Source organism: Odontesthes bonariensis, chromosome 3 (assembly GCF_027942865.1).
Source record: "Odontesthes bonariensis isolate fOdoBon6 chromosome 3, fOdoBon6.hap1, whole genome shotgun sequence".
Lineage (NCBI taxonomy): Eukaryota > Metazoa > Chordata > Actinopteri > Atheriniformes > Atherinopsidae > Odontesthes > Odontesthes bonariensis.
In genome coordinates, this window is record NC_134508.1 from 13461807 (window position 1) to 13482466 (window position 20660).

The 20660-nt window shown below is 41.7% G+C and overlaps 3 protein-coding genes and 1 non-coding gene across 6 annotated transcripts; 2 read left to right on the forward strand and 2 right to left on the reverse strand.

Annotated features, from left to right (window-relative positions):
- Positions 1-403: 403 nt before the first annotated feature.
- hmces (5-hydroxymethylcytosine binding, ES cell specific) lies at positions 404-2854 on the forward strand. Its single transcript, XM_075460390.1, has 7 exons — positions 404-533; positions 654-874; positions 1211-1354; positions 1446-1655; positions 1996-2147; positions 2247-2439; positions 2545-2854. Exons 2-7 carry the CDS (start codon positions 686-688, stop codon positions 2728-2730), a joined length of 1074 nt encoding a protein of 357 aa, XP_075316505.1. The 5' UTR covers positions 404-533; positions 654-685; the 3' UTR covers positions 2731-2854.
- On the reverse strand, positions 2851-7859 carry LOC142376808 (ras-related protein rab7). Of its 3 annotated transcripts, none has more exons than XM_075460393.1 (6): positions 7763-7859; positions 5476-5538; positions 5174-5300; positions 4848-5066; positions 4513-4641; positions 2851-4397 (listed from the first exon to the last, which is right to left on the reverse strand). In XM_075460393.1, the coding sequence occupies exons 2-6, from the start codon at positions 5526-5528 to the stop codon at positions 4302-4304; spliced, it is 624 nt and encodes a 207-aa protein (XP_075316508.1). In that variant the 5' UTR covers positions 5529-5538; positions 7763-7859; the 3' UTR covers positions 2851-4301. The 3 variants fall into 3 exon arrangements, with proteins under 3 accessions (XP_075316508.1, XP_075316506.1, XP_075316507.1); XM_075460391.1 differs by having other exon boundaries at positions 7473-7815; XM_075460392.1 differs by having other exon boundaries at positions 7460-7815.
- Positions 7860-9827: 1968 nt separating this feature from the next.
- Positions 9828-9900, reverse strand: trnaf-gaa (transfer RNA phenylalanine (anticodon GAA)). The gene has a single exon. It is a non-coding gene; the product is annotated as a tRNA-Phe (tRNA).
- Positions 9901-10442: 542 nt separating this feature from the next.
- rpn1 (ribophorin I) lies at positions 10443-18686 on the forward strand. Its single transcript, XM_075460394.1, has 10 exons — positions 10443-10807; positions 11476-11540; positions 11867-12173; positions 12268-12477; positions 12559-12751; positions 13046-13145; positions 13243-13381; positions 14009-14128; positions 17339-17584; positions 17674-18686. The coding sequence occupies exons 1-10, from the start codon at positions 10454-10456 to the stop codon at positions 17854-17856; spliced, it is 1917 nt and encodes a 638-aa protein (XP_075316509.1). The 5' UTR covers positions 10443-10453; the 3' UTR covers positions 17857-18686.
- Positions 18687-20660: the final 1974 nt, after the last annotated feature.

Here is a 20660-nt window from a genome sequence, read left to right on the forward strand (position 1 = left end):
TGTGAAACGATACAAGAGTGATTTCTCATGATTTATGGCTCAAATGTGCTTAGAAAATACATAAAACAATTAGAAATCAAAATGTCGTTTTTTTTGGACTTTCTATCAGCATTAACCTTGAAGATTATATTAGGGAAGCAATTTGTTTTTAGGTTATGACTCCCCTTTCTTCATCTAGTTATATAGACTTAACTCGTTGAGGTAAACATGAGAAATATCTTTTTTTTGTACATAGTTATTCTACCGTATTAATATTTTTAAATGACTTTATGATAAAGTCACAAATGTTAGCAGTATACTATAAAAAAAAATCTTAAATATGACGTCTAAAGTTAAGTAACCTGGCGCCATTTTTGCCCCGGGGCGGGGCGGCCGTACGTCACTGCTTCCTCAATCACTCGCTTCAGAGCCTCGTCCAGGCAAATTCCCGCACTGTATTCAAATACACACGAAGTCACACACCCACAACAGCGTCGACACATTAATTTCCACTTTCTGATATATACGTATATTACAACACTGCACACCCGCCGGTAAGCCCAGCTCTATTTCTAAAATGTCAGGGAAAGATACACTTTGGTTGAAGTTCGTCAAGCTAACCCTGCTAATTCTGCAGACATGTTTAGCTGAGCCTGTGTGTTGAACGTCTTCAGGTGCTGGAAGAGTTTTGTTTCGGGCCGTTGAAATGTGTGGAAGAACCGCGTGCACGCTTGCTCCTGACGAAGTGAGACAGGCCTGCTCTTACAGAAACCCCGGGGGTCAGCGGCAACAGCCCCGCTGGAAGGATGGAGACGCAGACAAATACCGACCCTCTTACAACAAGAGCCCCCAGTCCATGAGTCCAGTGCTGCTGTCACAGAGACATTTTGACAAGGTAACGAAGCCCAGTCGAGCTCTTCTAACACTGTTCAAGTGTGTTAAATGTACTCTTGGCCGCGTCCTTCCGTGCGTGACGGAGTTTCAGATTGTTGCAGCTGAAAGTTTAAAAAAAAAAAAAAAAATGCAGGTTGTCTCCTCTAAGTGATAAAGTAACACATACGGATGCCATTTATGAATATATATCTATTCAGTTAACGGACACTGTGTAATGTTTGTTCAGTTATTTTCTCAGACATGATACACAGTTCATACATTTTCAAAAGCATAGTCCCAACACTATGAAACAAACCAATGGTAGTACATGATGTTTATCTTTTTGTTTTACCCTCAGAATGCACCTGTGGATGAACGCGTACTGGCATCCATGCGTTGGGGTTTGATACCTGCGTGGTTCAAGGCGAACGACCCCAGCAAGATGCAATATAGTACCAGCAACTGTCGCAGTGAGAATATACTGGAGAAGAAGTCATACAAGGTGCACGCAGTTGTGGAAAGCTATTTAATATTTCCTATACTTTTGAGTGTTTTCACACATGACTTTTCTTCCAACCGTCTTCTCTCCAAAGGATCCCATGCTGAAGGGACAGCGCTGTGTGATCCTGGCGGACGGTTTCTATGAGTGGCAGAGGTTGGAAAAAGGGAAGCAGCCTTTCTTCATCTACTTCTCTCAGAGTTCTAGCCAGGAGAAAAAGGGTCAGGATGACCTTGTGACTCCAGCGAGCAATAAGGAGAAGGCAGTGTGCCCTCCAGGGGAAACCTCCCCTGGTTGGTCCGAGGTTTGCATTGATTTTTTTTCTTTCTTTTATCTAACAAAAGTAAGGAAAGTACGAAAGAGATTTCGGCTTTGGCGGAAATTGACATTGCCGATAATTTCCTGTTGGGGAGTCCAGGCAAAATGTGCATGTGTCCACCAGGTGTCTTTTTTCTTTTTTTCCTTCATTCAAAGTTTCAAGTGACACACAAACTTGTGCTTAAGATATTGATGTTAAAAAAGAAAAGAAAATCAAAACCACAACAGCAGCATTTTATCAACAAATATTCATTAAATCTTTACAATTTCTTTCATTTGAGAATTCTGAACACATGTTCGTGTAATTATTGTTTTGCGTGGGCAAGGATGGAGAAGCAAGTGAGTGGAATGGATGGAGGTTGCTGACTATGGCTGGACTGTTTGACTGCTGGACACCACCAGATGGTGGAGAACCCCTGTACTCTTACAGTGTTATCACTGTGAATGCTTCCCCAAATCTGCAAAGCATCCACAATCGGTAAGAGTGGCTGATAAGAAGAAAAAAAAAAAAAAGCTTTCTTTTCTTTTCTCTTTGTGCTCGTATTTAATCTCAAATCGATTTGCGATTGTGTTTTAGGATGCCGGCGATCTTGGACGGAGAGGAAGAAGTGAGAAGATGGCTAGATTTTGGGAAGGTGAAGTCTCCCGATGCTTTGGAACTGCTTCAGTCTAAAGACATTTTGTCCTTTCACCCCGTGTCCTCTGTAGTAAATAACTCGCGCAACAACACCCCAGAGTGCCTCCAGCCAGTGGATCCCAACAGCAAAAAGGTAGGAAATAATAATCTAACTGTTGCTGGAACATGAAACTGTATTTGTTGAGCAAGACTGGAGGTTTTTGACCCTTATTTGATGTATTTGACCCTTGATTTTTAGGTGCCCAAACCCACCGCAAGCAATAAGTTGATGAGGAGCTGGCTGTCGAGCAGCTCCCCTTCAAAGAGGAAAGAGTCCGACACGGGCAACGAAGAGAAAGACAGCAAGGCAGGGTCTCGGCTTAAGTCCAAGGGAGCGCTTCAGCAGTGGCTTCAGGGAGCCAGCAAGAAACAAAAGACCAAGTGAAATATATTAACTGACACTGAAAAGACCATTTAGGCCTTATTTTTTCTACTTTTTCTAAGACAAATGTTGCATGCTCACTTTGTTTTGTAAATACAACAGTTACAACATTAAATCAATAAATACTTTTCATCATTGAATGCTTTATTCAAGACTTTTATTATCCTTATTACTTGAAACGCAGACATTTTGAAACAATGTAGATGCTGAGCATTTATCATATTAATAATATAATGATGAATGCCAAATCCTCCCCCACATTTATTTATTTTTTTTCAGCTTTCAGAGTTACAGTATGTATGCTATCTCAGACTATAATGAATTTCTAAGTTTTAATATATTACTATCAGACAGTTAAAGGTCTGATCGGTTTAAAAGAAATTTCAAGCACTAAAGATTGTTTGCAGACATGAGCAACTGGCAGTCAGATATGAAGATTTACAACAACCTTTTGCCTTCCCCACACAATGATTGAGAGGTTCGCAGATATACAGTCTTGTAATAGTTGACAGAATAAAGAAAATGTCGTAGCTAATAGTACTCGCTTATTAATGATTTTGTAGAGAAAAGTCTTTCCTCTGGGTTCAACATGTAGATTTGATTCATGTCAACGTTGAATGTTGTATGAAGGGTTATAGATTACAAGACGAACCTTTATTTCCCCCAAAGCAGAGGAACAGCGCTTACATCGAGGAGCCGAGTCTGTATTCACACGATGTCCTCAACCTGAGCAACAATGACGTTTATTGTGGCTCGAAACGAGTGGTCTCAACGAGTCTTCAGTTACTGAATACGACAGCAAAGTGCAAAAAAAGAAAGAAAATTCTGTACAAACACGTCTGGTGGACTTGTCGTTGTTCTGGCTTCTCAATTCTGTGCCAATTAACGAGAATCAGCAGGCAGCACACCTTCATACATGAGCTCCTGTTGGAGTATCAGAACTTAATATTTTTTCTTTTAAATGAGGTAAGGTGAAACCATGGTAATGAGTATTTTCATCAGAGTAATTGAAGCCACAACAAATGAGTAAAACATGGGGCAGCAGCGGTGGGCTGTGAGAAAGAAAACGGCCACCACTGCTAATGAAATCATGATTATTTAAAAAAAAAAAAAAAAAAAGGAATTTGTCTAATTTACACCAGAACATCCAAACGAATACAGAAGCAATGCTCTGATTTCTCACAAAGTATCAAATTAAAAGCAGCTCGGACCAAAAACTTGGAGTGAAGGAAGCGAAACGTGGAACTGAAAGTGAGATGAGCCCTAACCACCAGAGCTATAAAGGAGAAACTCTTGGAAGTTAAATGCATCATAGAAGTTAATGCCATAATGTCTTTTTTATTTTTTAAGATGTTCTTTGGGCTAGGAGACTTATATTTTATAGAAAATGTGTCATTTGTTTACATAATGAGGTGAGAGCAGCATGTTTGTGTGTAGTAATATTCTCTGAGTGGGATGCTGCTTGTATGTTGGGCATTAGGGCATAACACAGTGGGCCATGGGGAAAGAAGGTATATAGACAAGGCAAGACAGGGTAGTGTGGGCAACGGCGACCCCTAAGATCCTTGAAGTCCTCAACAACTACAGGTCTCTGCTGACGGCTTGGCTCGTTCGCTCCTGTCCAGCTTGATCGGCTCAGGAAACTCGTTGTACAGCTCCACTTCAGTCTCCTGGGATCAGACAACATGAGACAAAATGAGTGCCTTCGAACTTCTACAGACACATTCAAAGTTGTTGTGCATTTTAAGGTCAAGTTGTTGGATTTCTTTGCGAGCGTCCCATTACCTGTTTAAGAGCATTGCGTGCAATAGTCTGAAAGGCCTGCTCCACATTGATTGCCTCCTTAGCGCTGGTTTCGAAATATGGGATGTTGTTCTTGCTCTGACACCAAGCCTGTGCTCGTTTGGTTGTTACCTGAAGCGCAGAGGGACACGTTCTCAGTATTCAACGGAAACGTCAGGTAAATGACAATCTCCGAGTCTTATCCAAGACATTTTTTTAAAGTTATGTCAATCTCAATTTGTTTTTTGGATTAAAGCGTAACTACACAAAATGATAATAAAGGTTTCCGATAAGCGACGTACTTGGTTAACATAAATCAGATATCAGTATCAATCTACCTGTCTGTTCTCCAAGTCGATCTTGTTGCCTAGCACCACAAAGGGGAAATTCTCCGGGTCTCGTGGGCTAGCCTGAATCAAGAACTCGTCCCTCCAGCTGTCTAAGGTCTTGAAGGTGTTGGGTGCTGTCACATCAAACACCAGGACGCAGCAGTCCGCTCCACGGTAGAACGCAACACCTAAGGACTGGAACCTCTCTTGACCCGCTGTGTCCCAAATCTGAAACACAGGGTGGTCAGGATGTAAGCTTTAAGGCAAACTTGGACAGATTACATACAGAAAAAGATCCAAAGAAGATATTTGTCATAGTTGTTATATGTTAATACCTGCATTGTGACGAGTCTGTCATCCACCATGACTTCTTTTGTCAGGAAATCTGCGCCTATTGTGGCTTTGTACTGGTTGCTGAACTTCTTATTCACATACTGGTTCATCAATGAGGTCTTCCCAACTCTATAAAGACACATCACAGAACAATATTCAGAACACATAATGGGCAAGATTGGGTAAATACACAGCCACTACTGCAAGTTGATTGGTGAAATCCTTACAATTATTATTTATTTTTTTAAATTTTCTTTTAAATAATGGGCAACTATTCAGACCTCTTGGGAGCTGCTCAACTTACCCCGAGTCGCCGAGGATGATGACTTTGAGTAGTACTTTCTTCCTTGACGTCATCTTGCCACAGCTGTCAGGACAAAAAGCTAAATTAGAAGGTGGAGTAAAAGCCCTCTGTAGAAAACCAACACTGGTATTGCTAAAAACAAGATGAATACAGCCTTGCAGTAGTGATAACCCTTTGTATATGGGATTTTACTGAAGAGTTGAGGTCATTTCAAAAGAAAACCCCCCAAAAATGGCCTCATTCTGTCAGTGACTTTGGGTACAAAGTGTCCTTTACTCAGCCTTCCTTGTACTTCACATACAATGAAATGTACAGTAATAAACAACAAGCTGCACTGTATTGTTTCATGTGTCTATATACAACAATGATTGGACAGCAGACTGGATTGGAAAGGCAACAGTGAGGCTACCCACAAGATGGGACAGAAAAGCCTATTCGTTGAGGAAGCTTAGGTCTTTCAGCGTTTGCAGCAAGATGTGCGATGAATATCTTGTACTAGCCATCTGCGTTAGAGCAGGAACTCATTAGAGTCTTGAAGAAACAGAACAAACTGATAAAGAAAGCTAGCTCTGTGCTAAGCACTGCTCCGGAGCCCATAAAGCCGACTGTTGAAAGAACAATATTGCAAAAGCTTAACAACATAACTGACAATACTGCACAGGCAGAGGCTTCTTCAGCTCGTCTGCAATAAGAACCGGTACACACTATGTTTAAAAACACTACAACAATGTATTTTCCATCTGAGATTTAATAAAGTACTTTAATGTCATGTTGAGGTATTTGAACTGAGCCTTTCATTCGCCATTTTTGTCCCTGCGTATTTTTACTTGTGGAAAATGAGAACTCTAAAAGACAGTGGATGCGGCTGTGAATTGTATTTATGGCAAAGAATGCATATTGATGACTTTCCATCAGATATCTACATCTGCCCAAACAAACAGAAATAATCTAAATAATTCTGCAAGGTTAAACGGCAAATGCCTAGTTCCTACAGCTGTGTTCAGTTTGGGGAAATAGATTAAATTCATTATCTGTGTGATCCGCCCCATTGTCAGATCTGCCAGCTTCATATAGATCCTGGAGTTGTAATATAACACCCACACGTGACATACAGATTAATCCTGTACCAGACACAGTGTCTTAAATATTTCCATGTTCGTGCAAGCTAAGGAAAACACCGCAAAGCATTTCTGACTTCGGCCGTGGGTGCGACGCAATAATAACCTCCTCATACAGCTGTAATGGCCAAAGTCCAAACTCTATTACAGACGGGCCTCAGATTATCATTCCGATCAGGCAAAGCTTTGGAGACAGCGATACTTAAGTTAAAGATTCCAAACACGCATCCTTTAACTTTTGAGGCGAAAATCCGTCGCGAACAAGAAGCCACGCGTTGAGGCAACACAGAGCTGTCTGAGCGGCTCGCATAATCTGGACCCCATGACACTGTGTCAGGGACTGATCACATGGCGTTAAACACACGCGCAAAGGAACCATGACTTGGCAGGCATGATTAGCAAACCAAGTGCTGTCCCTGGAAAAGATCAAGCTGCCGGTATAACTGGAATAAGTCAAATGCAAATGTTTCCCCTTTATAGACCGAAACGAGTCAGGGGGCTAGATTTTACCCACCGACCATACAGACTTCAATCAACAGACTTGCAAATGATTAGATAGGTAGAATGAGCATTACATTTGAGTTGATTGAAAATGCTACACAGTAAGGTGAGCAAATGTAGGGATGGGAAATGGCTTGTAAACAGCATTAGTATTAAATACAAAATCAGAGCAAAATAAAGGCGGCTAACGTTTCTACACAAAACGTCCATGAGTAAACAGATAGTCACCGTTACACTTCTTAATTTAAGCTAACATTCGTTAGCTAAAACAGGTTTATTAACCTTTGTAAAACTTGAATAACGTCAGCTATACTATTGACAAATATCATCAGTAACACCAACAGCTTAGGTTACCACAAACAAACCTGAGCGACGAACCTTTGGGGGTGAAAAAAAATAAAAAAAATATCAAAGGTGGACTTTTCCTCTGCTTCGGATGGACGTGTTAGCTAACGCGCAGGACAGCAGACAGGCAGGCTAACAGCTCCAACAAACGTCTGCTTCAACAAAACAACACGTTTAGAGTGTCGGCAGCTGTCTAATAACTAGCGTCTCTATTAACCCTTCTTATCAAAATCAATACTGTCAATGCCAACGTAAAACGATTTGGTAAATGGGTCCGTTTCGCTCAGTTCCCGTTGACGCTGGCTTTTCCTTGTCAAGCTAACCTGCTAGCTGCTAGTCGAACGAGCTGTTCACTTCCTCCAAAACAAGCTGTCTTCGCGAGGCTGACGTCACGCCCTGGTCACGCCTTGTTGCACGGGACCCGACGACCAACAAAACACACGTCGGATAATAAATCTTACAGTGTTGTGGAACTGGTGCCACCGACTAAACAGATAAATATAGAGCACACTCTCTATCCAAAAAAAAAAAAAAAAAAAGAATTCTGTTGAACTACTGCTCCACTGACAAGAGAAGGAATTAACCACTGACTTAGTTAAGACTTAAAAGCTATGATCTGTCTAGAACATTGCGTTTAGGAGAGACAATAAAGATGATTTACATATGTAAAAGTTTCCGTAGAAGTCCGTGATAACCACCGCTGAAAACAGTGGTAGGTTGTTACCAATTACACCGACTCTAGTACCGTACAAATATGCATTTAAGTCTTTTATTTCCATGTCCTTGACATGCTTTTATCTAAGTAACATTCTCATGCAGGGATTTTTTTTGGAAAAAAAAGCACTTTAGAAGTTCAATTTTATCATTTTACCTTAGTAAAGGATGTCCAATAAACTGTTGACATTTGTGGCAGTTTGCTAACCTTTCAGAAGATCAACTATCAGCTATCTGGTTGTTCTTTAGGCACTGCGTGGCTGAACGGCATCACCTGAAAAGAAACCAACAACAATACTGCTTTACATACTGACTTTTCAAGCTAGAATGAGACATCAACAATATTTTCTACATTCTAATGGTGCCAACCATGGCTTATGGACCTTTTGCCTCCTCCCTCCTCCAGATACACCACAGGTCAGCGGCTTTGGTATTCTCTTAGCAGATCATCTTTGAGAGCCAGTTTACAAACATAATGAGAAATGCTCCACTTTTCATAAAATTTAAAAAAAAAAGATCATTATTGCTGCTTTAGCTGAAATACCTCTTTATTTATAAGCCGGGGGGTAAGGGTGCCTTGCTAAAGGGCCCCTCAGCCAGTATTTTACGCAGCGAGAGTGGGAATCGAATCGCCAACCTTCCGGTTATTGACCCACTCTAACCACTGAGCGATGGCTGCCAAAATTTAGCAGGATAACAGATGACTATGGCATATGTACTGATAACTTCAGGTTGGTTATTTCCATTCAACTAACTCTTCAACATTTATCGAAGTTAATGTCTCTAATTCTCACATTTCGATTGTCTTGTGAAAAAACTAAATCCAAAACTCCCCTTCAACAGCAGCCTTCCCAAGCAGGACAGTGGTGGGTCCAGTTAAAAAAACCTAGGAAGGGCTCAAAGAAATCAACAAAAAGTCTGAGGTGTCCTGGCCTCCAAACTCCCCAGATACCAATCCGATGGTATGTGATAGCATCTGTGGCAAGCAAATCCATTCCAGAAAGACCCACCCCTCAACCCTGAAGGCCCAGTGGATCTATGATTAACATCAAGGCACACCAGAACAAATGTTCTTTATCAAAAAACTCACTGATCATAACTGTTTTGCTGACATGAGGAAGACCAACTCAATATTAAAGGGATAGTTCGCCTCTTTTGACATGAAGCTGTATGACATCCCATACTAGCAATATCATTTATTAAATTTGACTTACCCCCTGCTGCGTCCTGTGAGCCGAGTTCCAGCCTCGTTTTGGCGCTATTTTCTCTCTACCTTCGTATCACTACGGGCTATGTAGACCGTCCAGACCGAAGTGCATGCATTGATATGAAGGTAGAGAGAAAATAGCACCAAGTGATTGTGAGGTCTGACTTTTTCTGGATGAACGATTTTGTAATGCAAATGTATTACTCTTTTGAACACATATTATTTTGAGAAGCAAAACGCTTTATTTTTGTGGCCCCATGCCAACTAGCCAGAGTACCTTCGTCAACACCAAAACGAGGCTGGAACTCGGCTCACAGGACGCAGCAGGGGGTAAGTCAAATTTAATAAATGATATTGCTAATATGGGATGTCATACAGCTTCATGTCAAAAGAGGCGAACCATCCCTTTAACTTAACAACTTATCGAGCTGAGTTATGACACGCAAAAGGAGCGCACCGGCCAATGCTGCCGAAACCCGGGATCGAACCAGGGACCTTTAGATCTTCAGTCTAACGCTCTCCCAACTGAGCTATTTCGGCTAGCTGCATCACATCATAACCATGTTGTTCTTTGTAGAAACACAAAGTTCCTATTTTATGACTCAAATACATTAAAATACTACTAGCGGACTGGGACAAATCGTCCCTCAATAATTAATTCAGAAGTCCGACGGTCTAACAAGGACCGAGGCAGAGCGGGAGAACTTCTCATATTTTATTTCAAACTAGCTTGTACGGTGGCTGACACGTGCAAAAGCGTTGAAAACGGGCAAAACAATTCCAACAGTAAACGCTGCAATAGAAAAATGCGTTTCTCTCTTGCATGGGTTTTGACGTGTGCAGTGCGTTTCTTTCTTGCATGTGTTTTGAAGTTTGTGTCGCGTGTGCCCCGGTAGTTTTTGTGATTGCCGCATTTTTCTCTTTGTTTCAATTTGTTTTGCCTTTTGCAACGCGTTTGCACGTGTTGGCGGCCTGTATGTCTTGAAAGTCCACGTTATATGATCACGTTTCTGTCCAGTAGAGGATCTCCATAAAACCTTTCCAACGTGCAGCACGTAGCAGCGTGCGCGCTGACATCATCACGTCTGACTAAATGAAGCGTCATCTTTCAGATGTAGAGCGGAGCGGTGGCCTTTCATTGCAGCTCTACATTTCTTTCAATCTTGCCGCTCCAACCTCGGTACTTCAGGTCATATCTCTTTCAACCATGACACGAAAGTCGCCGTTTCTCACCGCTTGCCTGCTGCTTCTGGTCTTTTCAAGCTCGGGGGTTTCAGCGGACGGTTTGGTGAACGAGGATGTGAAGAGGACAGTGGACCTGAGTACTCATCTGGCCAAGATCACTGCGGAGATCGTGCTGTCCAACCAGGGACACTCCGCCGTCCAAAGCTTTATATTAGCAGTAGAGGCTGACCTGGCACCGCATCTGGCGTATATCGGAGCTTCGGTGAGCCAAGTATTAGTGGGGTAAAAAAAAAGGGCGCTGAGAAACCCATTCTGTAGCCGGCTAGCGTTAGCCTGTTAGCTATTATGTAGTAAGCTCATAAGCCCTCCATATCATGGCTTTGCAAAAACCTTGCAGGTCGCATGTGTCTGTTTACTCTTTGGGTTTTCAGTTGCACAAGCGTTGAGGTTATTAGCATGCTGCATCAAAATACTTCTATGATTTCATTGGACGCATGAAAGCAGTGCGACTAGCTTAGAGGCACGATCCTGTCTCTTACAATGAGCTCCGCATGCACGGAAGTCAGGTAGTCAAAGGTAGCTTTTGGCAGCAGAAAATTGTGCACTTAAAAATGCATGAAATTCCCCTCATCTCTAAAAATGTACTTAATAATTCAACCTGGACGGAATCTGCCGAATTTTAATTTGCTATGTGAGATGTTAACTTCCGCAGGGCTTCGTGCTCTGTCAGTGGCTGAATGACACGTATGCGCTGGGCAGTTCACTTCCGTGTGTGACTGCGCACTGGCCTGCCCCCTTCCATTGAATGAAACCGTAACAATGCGCTGTTTTTATCTAGAATAACAAGCTGTACACATTTTGGGAACTTTATTGGATCATAAAGCTACCCCATTTCCTTCATGTTTCCTAAAAGTGTATAATTCTTCACAGGTGAAGGGTGATGAAGAGGTGGATGGCACGCTCGAACTCCATCAGACAACAATTCCGGGCCAAAGGTATGACATGAGAATCTTTCAGTAAAAGTTACCATGACAAGTGTATTTGCTTGTTCAGGGTTCTCTACTAGCAGTGAGACTTATTAGCTGATGCCACACACTGCCATGATTGAACGAATAGCTACAGGAGTTGGGCCAAATACATTTCTTCAACTCAGCATGGGTTTGTTAACCTATGGATTTAGGGTTGCACAGAAAGACACATTCTGGGTACTTGTTGGATTACATGATCTATTAAATGCTTTGGTTGTGTCCTTGAGTTATTTTCAAGCATTAATTCTTGAAATATCCTTAAAAGCTAATGCTTTTCATCTGTTTCATAACAGTGGGGAGTTCTACAAAGTGCAGCTGCCCTCCAGTTTGGCTGCTGGTGCTCAGCTGAAAGCGAAGGTGGAGATTGCATTTAGCCACGTGCTGAGGCCTTTCCCCTCACAAATCACCCAGGCTGAGCGTCAGCTGGTGGTCTTCCAAGGGAACCACTACCTGTACTCTCCGTATCCCACCCGTAGCCAGACCACACGCGTCCGCTTGGCCTCCAAGACCGTAGAGAGCTACACCAAGCTGGGCAACCCCAGCAAGACTGATGAGATTATTGAGTACGGACCCTTCCGAGATGTCGCTCCATTTAGCGAGGTACAACTCTGAGCACAACTCTGGTTAGCTTCGAGTTATGCTGCAAAAACATCCGCTAACAAGTTTTGGTGTTACTTGTTCTCAACTATTATAGGATACAATGAAGATCCATTATGAAAACAACACACCCTTCCTCACCATCAGCAGCATCACTCGCACCATTGAGGTGTCTCACTGGGGAAACATCGCTGTGGAAGAAACCATTGACCTGAGGCATACAGGAGCCACTCTGAAGGGCCCTTTTTCACGTTATGATTACCAGCGTCAATCAGACAGCGGCATCTCGTCTGTCAAGTCTTTCAAGGTTTGATATTCTAGATAGATGTCGTCTGACTTCACCGTTTTTATTGATAATTATGATGACTACATCTATATCTGTCCACAGACAATTCTTCCTGCCTCAGCTCAGGATGTCTATTACAGGGATGAGATTGGCAACATCTCCACCTCCCATCTCCAGGTTCTGGATGACTCGGTGGAAGTGGAGGTGAGGCCTCGTTTCCCTTTGTTTGGAGGCTGGAAGACCCACTATATCATTGGCTACAATCTGCCAAGCTACGAGTACCTCTATACCCTGGGTAGGTTCTGATAAAACCTAAAGAGAAATATTTGAGGGTGGAGTAAGGCATTAAAAAAAAAAAAAACTATTAGTATGGGTTGGTCTTGTCATTCTCTAGTTTCTCATCTTCTTTAATTCGGCTTGATGTGAATTTTTGTAAATTGTGGGCCCTTTTATAATAAAATAAGCTATAGTAAAAAAAAAAGTCAAATAAGTTCCACCTTGAAACAGCCTGTGTGCAAAGGGCTGATGATTTAGGCCCATACTTCCAGTGTAAACATTTACCTACTCTCTTCATCATTTTGTATCCTAGGTGACCAGTATGCACTGAAAATGAGACTAGTTGACCATGTGTATGATGACCAGGTCATTGATTATATGACAATGAAAATCATTCTGCCAGAGGGCGCCAGGTAAGTGTTTGCAGGCAAACGCCCTGTATGCCAGATTGAGAAGAAAACTGGGCAGCGGCATTTTGTGTAATAAATTGTCCCGTCTCGTTTTTAACAGAAACATCCATGTCGAAACACCTTACAAAATTGATCGCATGCCAAACCAACTACACTATACGTATCTGGATACCTTTGGCCGACCAGTGTTAGTGGCCACAAAGAGCAACCTGGTGGAGCAGCACATTCAGGATGTTGTGGTAAGAACAGTAGAAAAAGACATAAGCTAGCATGTTATAGTGTTTGTGCAGTATTTATCAGCAAAACTTAGTGTTTTTCCTTTTAAACTGGCTTCAACATAAGTTAGAAAACATGGGCATTCACTAAAAGTGATCAATAACTTCATTACTACACCAAAAAATATAGCCTCCCATTCATATTTGAATGATTGAATAACACAGTCAAGTATGTAAAATGTCCAGGAAAAGATGAGTGCTGTTTCTAAGAAACTTTATGCTCACTACACTTCAGTCTTATTTTAATCGAGTGCATGAATTAATCCACAAGTAGAGCTGAGCATTAGAATTATTGAATACAATACATTTTTAGCTATTATCAGGGTTTGTTGTTTGTAATTGCCATTCCAATATTTGGGTCTCTGTTTTGGTTTACGGTTTTATTTTTACGGTTAAAATAAAAAGAAATTCCAGATTGAAGTTGTCATCACCTGACAATTGTGAAATAATTTTGTTAAAAAGTGTTAAAGAATACATGGTTGAAATAGTCATTCAGAAAGTTGTTAATGCACATACCTCAATATTGTTGTTAATTTAATGAATAAATATGAATTAAAATGTCAATCGATAAACCTATTTTCTGATTTCCAGGTTCATTATAACTTCAATAAGATCCTGATGCTGCAGGAGCCTCTCCTGGTCGTAGGGGCATTCTACATACTTTTCTTCACCGTCATCATCTATGTCCGTCTGGATTTTGCCATCACAAAGGTATGGGGAAAAGAAACAAAATGTTTTTTAAAAACATCCCATTTAGGGGTGGTCGGTGGCGTAGTGCAGGCGCCCCATGTATAGAGGCTACAGTCCTCGCTGCAGTCGGCCTCGGTTCGAGTCCCGCATCGGACGGCCCTTTACTGCATGTCATTCCCCCTCTCTCTGCCCCCTGCTTCCTGTCTCTCTCTTCAACTATCCTGTCCATTAAACACACAGTTACAGCAAACGCCACAAAGCATGGAGTAATGAAATAAAAATAAACTTGCAGGTAACATCATCGTTACAGGTGCTCCTCGGCCTCTGTGTGAAGCTCACGGAGCTAACCGGCGCTACTTCCTGTTTTACTTAAAACATAAAAGCACATTTCAAAATAAATAAAAATTATTATTATTTTTTTTAAAAACCTGCAATTACAGCCAAGTTGAATTGTCTTCTCAGCGTAGTAGTTCCAGTCTAAAATATCACTTAAAGGCAAAACACACAACTGATACCAGCAAGTCATTCAAGGAAACAGACAGTGGAGCGAGGCTTCTACATAAAAACTAAATAAAATGCTGATGTTAAAAGTGTGTTTGCACAACAAATGTTATGGCACTTTCATTCATATGGCAGCACATTTAAAATAAAACTAAATGCTAAAAGCTATACACTACTTTTGAATACATTTTTGGATTTTGTGTAGAAATGCGATTAATCGTGATTAATCAGGGAAATCATGTGATTAATTAGATTAAGAATTGTAATCGTTGTCCAGCCCTAGTCAAGTTCAAGAAAAAACTGAGGTCAATGGGCAAGAACATTTTCGTATTTTCATTCTAAATTTTTCTCACTTTTTTCGTACGAACACGCCACGTCAGATTCAACAAGCACTCTTAACTTCGGAAAAAGTGTGTAAACGACCTGCGTAAATGATGAATCCCACTCGTGCGTATCTAAGTTCACGTGCACGAGGATAGTAGATTTCCATACTCCACGCCCAATATTATGCCATATAAGGCTGTGCTTCCTCCCTCCTGTGCCAGGAAGTGTTGAGTCATGAGAATGGCATCAAGGCGCAAAAATAACAACTTTACGGGCTCTGAGATTGAAGTTCTGCTTTCAGAGATCCAGAAAGGAAAATCTGTCATTTTTAGCAGTGTCAGCAGTGGAATTACGGGACCTGCTAAAGTGAAGAAATGGGAAGCAATTACAAGTGCTGTTAATACCATGTCACTGAAATAAAAAAGAAATGGTTTGACATGAAAATGGCTTAAAAAAAACGTCTCGCCATGGGCAGGGGATCGATGACTGCAACTAAAGCTGTGCAATCAGTTGTTGCCTCATCATGATGGCACTTCGATGGGGCGGTCCATGAGGGGGGTCTTCTGGCACCACACCTTCTGGTCTGCCTGGGCTGGTTCAGGTGGAGACCCTCGTTCATGGCAATATTGCGCCATGTATTCAGACGCACCCACCTGGCCTTCAGCTCAGTGCGCTCCACGACAGGGGCACGGGTGTTTTGATGCGTATATGTGTGCAGTCTATTGCTCCAATTATGTTTGGCAGTCCACTCACGGCATGAAAGTCCCTCTTAATTTGTACTTGTTGGACAGCGGTGTATGGGGAATTTGATGTACCATGGGTGATAAACTGATGAGAGCTTTGATGACCAAGGGGAGCGCACAACTCACAGAGGACTGGGACACCCCCGATCTGTCTCCAATCTCGCCCTGAAAGGTTCCCGTGGCCAAAAATCCAAGGGTGGTGAGGACCTGGACGTGTGGTGGAATTGGGTTTGATCGGCATGTTTTTCTCTGGAGTTGTGGCTCTAGCAAGCTGCATGTTTGCAGCAGCACAGTCCTTGGGAATCTTAATCGCGATGTCAGCCATTCGTCTGTCTCCACATGGGTATCTACACGATCTCTTCCAAGAGCCTGACGCACTAAGGCATCCGAAAGTAGAAAATCAGCCGCTGGTTACACTTCCCATTGACCTCGTTATATACAGAGTCAAATTAACCTTCAATTAGTGCATAATTTAAGTCAAACAAAATAATGTCAGCATAATTGTGGGGTATAATGTATATATTTATTTATGTTTTCTTCAAAGTAATTAAATTTACAATCCATTAGTCAAGCAAACTTGATTAGAATAACAGCGGACTATTTTAGGAAACTCCTACGACAGATCTGAATCACTCGTAAATTCTGTTCGTACCTGAAAGAAAACGTAAAATACGAAAAGATTGGTGAACGCGCAAATTCTCTTAAATCACTCGTGCGGACGATTTAAGAACAAATCTGTGCGTACGAACGGTTCTTGCATGAGGCCCAATGTGTTTGGCAACAAAGAGAAGAGGTTTGCTGTCAGTAAACATCTTGAGTCACTGTCTCTAGAAACTAAAGACCAAGTCCGGAACCTCGGCGTGCTGATAGACTCAGACCTGACCTTCAACAATCATATCAAATCAGTCACCAAATCAGCCTTTTATCAACTTAAGAACATATCCAGAATTAAGGGTTTCATGTCCCAAACTGATCAGGAGAAGCTGATTCATGCTTTCATCTCCAGCAGACTTGACTACTGTAACGGTCTCCTGACTGGACTCCCCCAAAAGAGTCTCAAACAGCTGCAGCTCATTCAGAACGCTGCAGCCCAAGTTTTAACCAGAACAAAGAGATCACATCACATCACCCCCCAGTTCTCATGTCTTTACATCGGCTCCCGGTCAGATACAGAATAGATTTTAAAGTTCTGCTGCTCGTCTACAAATCACAGAATGGTTTAGGTCCAGAATACATGAATGACATGCTAGCAGAGTATAAACCCAGCAGAGCTCTGAGATCTACTGACTCAGGTCAGATAGTGGAGCCCAGAGTTCAAACTGGACCCGCTGAAGCAGCTTTTAGCTGTTATGCTGCACACAACTGGAACAAACTACAAGCAGAACTGAAATCAGCCACAACTGTAAGCACTTTTAAATCCAGGTTAAAAACATTTCTCTTTCGGTGTGCTTATGGTTGAGTTTATATTTTTCTTTTTCCCTCTTCTTTGATTGCTTTGAACTGTTTTAATTTTTATTCTATTTTTTTTTTCTCTTTAAATTGCTGCTTTATGCTTTTCTTTTAAATGCCTTGTCTTTATGTAAAGCACATTGAGTTGCCTGTGGTATGAAATGCGCTATATAAATAAAGATGCCTTGCCATAACTTCTTTAATCTTTGTTTAGGATCCTGCTGCCGAGGTGCGGATGAAGGTGGCCTCCATCACAGAGCAGGTGCTGACTCTAGTCAACAAACGTCTGGGTCTGTACCGATACATGGACGAGGTGGTCAACCGCTACAAGCAGTCCCGCGACACGGGGGCGCTCAACAGCGGGCGGAAGTCTCTCGAGGCTGACCACCGAGCTCTCACCAACGAAATCAGCTCGCTGCAGGCGCGCCTCAAGGCAGAGGGCTCTGACCTGGCTGACAAGGCAAGTGACGTGGATGTTTTAAGTGAAATGTTGTGAACTGTTGTTGACTTTGGGCACAGCCTTGGTTAAGCCCCTCTGTGTGTCCTCAGGTGGGAGAGGTTCAGAAGCTGGACGGCCAGGTGAAGGATCTGGTGTGCCGCTCCAGCCAGGAGGCGGAGCGGCTGGTGGCGGGTAAAGTCAAGAAGGAGGCTTACATTGAGAGCGAGAAGAACCTGACCAGCAAGAGACAGGAGCTGGTCGGCCGCATTGACAGTCTGCTGGATGCCCTCTAAACTATGCCTGCGCCTTCTCTCTCTCACACACACACACAAACACATCTGCTGACAACATAAACCAATTATTTGTATAAAAAAAAAAGCATTGAAATGTCAACATTTTTGACCATCCTTGCATCCACATATGGACTATCAACATCTCATCTAACGGTAGTGATGGGTTTATCTGAACATGTGCCTTCGTGCCTGGTGATAAACGTCCGGTCACTGCGTGCTCAGCTCTAGAGCAGGTTCATCACAACCTTTGGCTTGTCTTTTGTTTCTGTTCCTCAGCAAAGCTTCTCTCAAACTTTCACGCTAGGCTCAGACTTGATGTTTCCACGATCAAATCTGTACTTTTTTTTTTTTTTTTTTTTTTTTTTTAAATCTTTCACCAAAAAGTATGGTTAATGGACTGTTTTTGAAAAGAATAACGAAGGGCCACAACTGTTTTGGGTTTCATGTCTTCGCTCACATCTATACTGTATTCTAAAGCTGAATAAGTTATAGCTTGTAAGTGTGAAGATGATTGTTTCTTTCAATCTAATCTCTTCACTTTTTTTTTTTTTTTTTTTTTTCTACTTGCCCTGGACTGACATTTATATTTGAAGCTCTGATTCTGTGTCATCAGCAGCCCTTGTTTTTGACGTTCCTGTCATATTTTCTACATTTTGTATGATTTAAGTTTTTTTTCTTTTCTTGTTAGTGGCGTTTTTTGACTGTGAGATTAAAAACTAAAAGAGATTAGATCGTATGCGAGACAGGACATGAAAGATGCAAAACAAAAATTGAAATGGCCAATGATGTGGATTACTGTCAAAATTTGAAATAAAGTTTTGAAAAACTAATCTTTAGTTTTAGCCTGTGTCTGTTTTCGAATGGTGAACCTTTTTATTTTGGGGTGAAATACCTGTGGTTCATCACAAGAGGGCGTTTTTGTGCAAAGAACCACAATTTTAACCAATTTGTCCTTTTTTTTTTTTTAAACTTACAGCAAAACCACAGTAAATTCTGACAGCTGCCGGTTCTATTTAATTCCTTGCTGTCACAGAACAAAACAAAAGCACATCATCCCAACATCCCAAAATAAGATCGTGCCTCATTTGCACCCTGGCTACAACCTCCTAAAACGGGCACCTCGAAGGGAATTTCCTGCACATTGTTGCATTTTAGTGTAACCCCACCTATCAACCTATCTCCTCCCCAGCCAGCAGAGCAGCGCAGACCTGCCTCCATCACAGTCTGAGTCCAGGACAAACACGAGGGTCAGTCTGAGGTCATCACTTTCCCTCCGAGGTCACCAGGGGTCCCGGCAGGTCATTTCCTGTTCCATAATAACAGCCTCGCTCCTCTCACAATGATGGCGTTCACATATTGTATGTGCCGTACAATAATCATTCTGAAAATACACGGCAGCGAGAAAGCTAAGACAATGTCCGTCAGCGCCGATGCTTGGTGGTGGTGAAAAGCCACACAATGGCAGTTTTGTTTGTGTGTTTGTACTTGAGTGGAGATTTTTTTTCGGAGAGTCTCATTCTCACAACAGAGAACAGCGTTGGTGACGTCCACCTCAGCAATACCAGTAAATGTAATAAACACACCGCTGAGCTCACGTCTGCTCTCTACCATGCAACGATGGGATCGGGTCACTGATGGAATAGAAAATTTGTTTTTCTGACATAATTCAGTCAGACCTCCAAGGTTTTGAGAACAAATTAACGGCAGCCTTGATCAGCAGGTCAAGACTTCACATTTTACAGACATGGACAGATTACTGGATGAGTCTGCTGAGAAAAAGCACAAGTATTTGGGAGGCATTAAGTCTAATCCCCCCAAAAATTTACAGTTTAAATCTGAGAGAAAGATTCACAAAATGGACATCAATGAAGAGCTGTAAAGTAACCACAGAGAACATGTTGCACAAAATGCCCACAAAGATGCACAGAGTGACCATAAAGTCATGTAAAGCCTGGACAAAAAATGACAAATGATACCAAAAGATCTGACAAAACGGGATATAAAATCACCATGAGGAAACACAAAGGGACCAGACGAAGGCAAACGAACCAAAATTAGATGGAAACCAAATATGGAACCAAATATGACACAAAACTACCGAAATTAGACATGAAACTGTTACTAAAACATACGTAATGAAGAAAAACTTCCTCAAGATACACGTTTGAAGAGAAAAACAAATGATAGCTACGTGGTAAAAGTAAAATAAATATTAACTACTAAACTTAGATGCAAAATGAAATTAACCTGAAAAATTTTGAAACAATTTCTTAAATTTGCTTTGTTTTAATGTAAAATTGCTTTGGGATGCTCTGAGGTGAAGTCGGTTGGGAGTGTGACCAGGTCATCATGAAAGTTTAAAGACTTTTAGCCGACTTCTGAAACAGATGAGTTGTAAAAACCTTAATTCAACGCATTTTAGGTTGAATTCGACCATTGTCATAGACAATGAAACTTGATCTCTCATCAATCACACAATGTTTTTACATGGCTCATTTTTGTGGTCTTTTTTTAATAGATTCATTTTTGGTTTTGGTTAAAAGTAAAATTCTGATCAGAGCTTACTTACACATGTTGTGACTCCAGCTCAGAGCAAACGGGATCGGTTCTTATGATTAGCAGGAGTGGGAGCAAGTCCGGTGTGATACATATTTCTTCACTTTCAGCTAATTAATTCACCCACATTCTGTTTGTGATAGTACTAAACTACAGAACTACCTGGCACACAAAGCAGCCATTTTTGAATGTGGCAGAACCTTCAGGCTCACTGTACGCCACACATCCTTTTGTTGATGCATTTGCCT

Coding starts and splice junctions, on each gene's coding strand:
- hmces (XM_075460390.1), top strand. CDS start 686: ATGTGTGGAAGAACCGCGTGCACGCTTGCTCCTGACGAAGTGAGACAG. Junction 875..1,210: donor CACAGAGACATTTTGACAAG/GTAACGAAGCCC, acceptor TTTTACCCTCAG/AATGCACCTGTGGATGAACG. Junction 2,440..2,544: donor TGGATCCCAACAGCAAAAAG/GTAGGAAATAAT, acceptor CTTGATTTTTAG/GTGCCCAAACCCACCGCAAG.
- LOC142376808 (XM_075460393.1), bottom strand. CDS start 5,528: ATGACGTCAAGGAAGAAAGTACTACTCAAAGTCATCATCCTCGGCGAC. Junction 5,067..5,173: donor ACAGACTCGTCACAATGCAG/GTATTAACATAT, acceptor CCTGTGTTTCAG/ATTTGGGACACAGCGGGTCA. Junction 4,642..4,847: donor TCGACTTGGAGAACAGACAG/GTAGATTGATAC, acceptor TCTGCGCTTCAG/GTAACAACCAAACGAGCACA.
- rpn1 (XM_075460394.1), top strand. CDS start 10,454: ATGAAGCGTCATCTTTCAGATGTAGAGCGGAGCGGTGGCCTTTCATTG. Junction 12,752..13,045: donor CGAGTACCTCTATACCCTGG/GTAGGTTCTGAT, acceptor TTTGTATCCTAG/GTGACCAGTATGCACTGAAA. Junction 17,585..17,673: donor GCTCTGACCTGGCTGACAAG/GCAAGTGACGTG, acceptor GTGTGTCCTCAG/GTGGGAGAGGTTCAGAAGCT.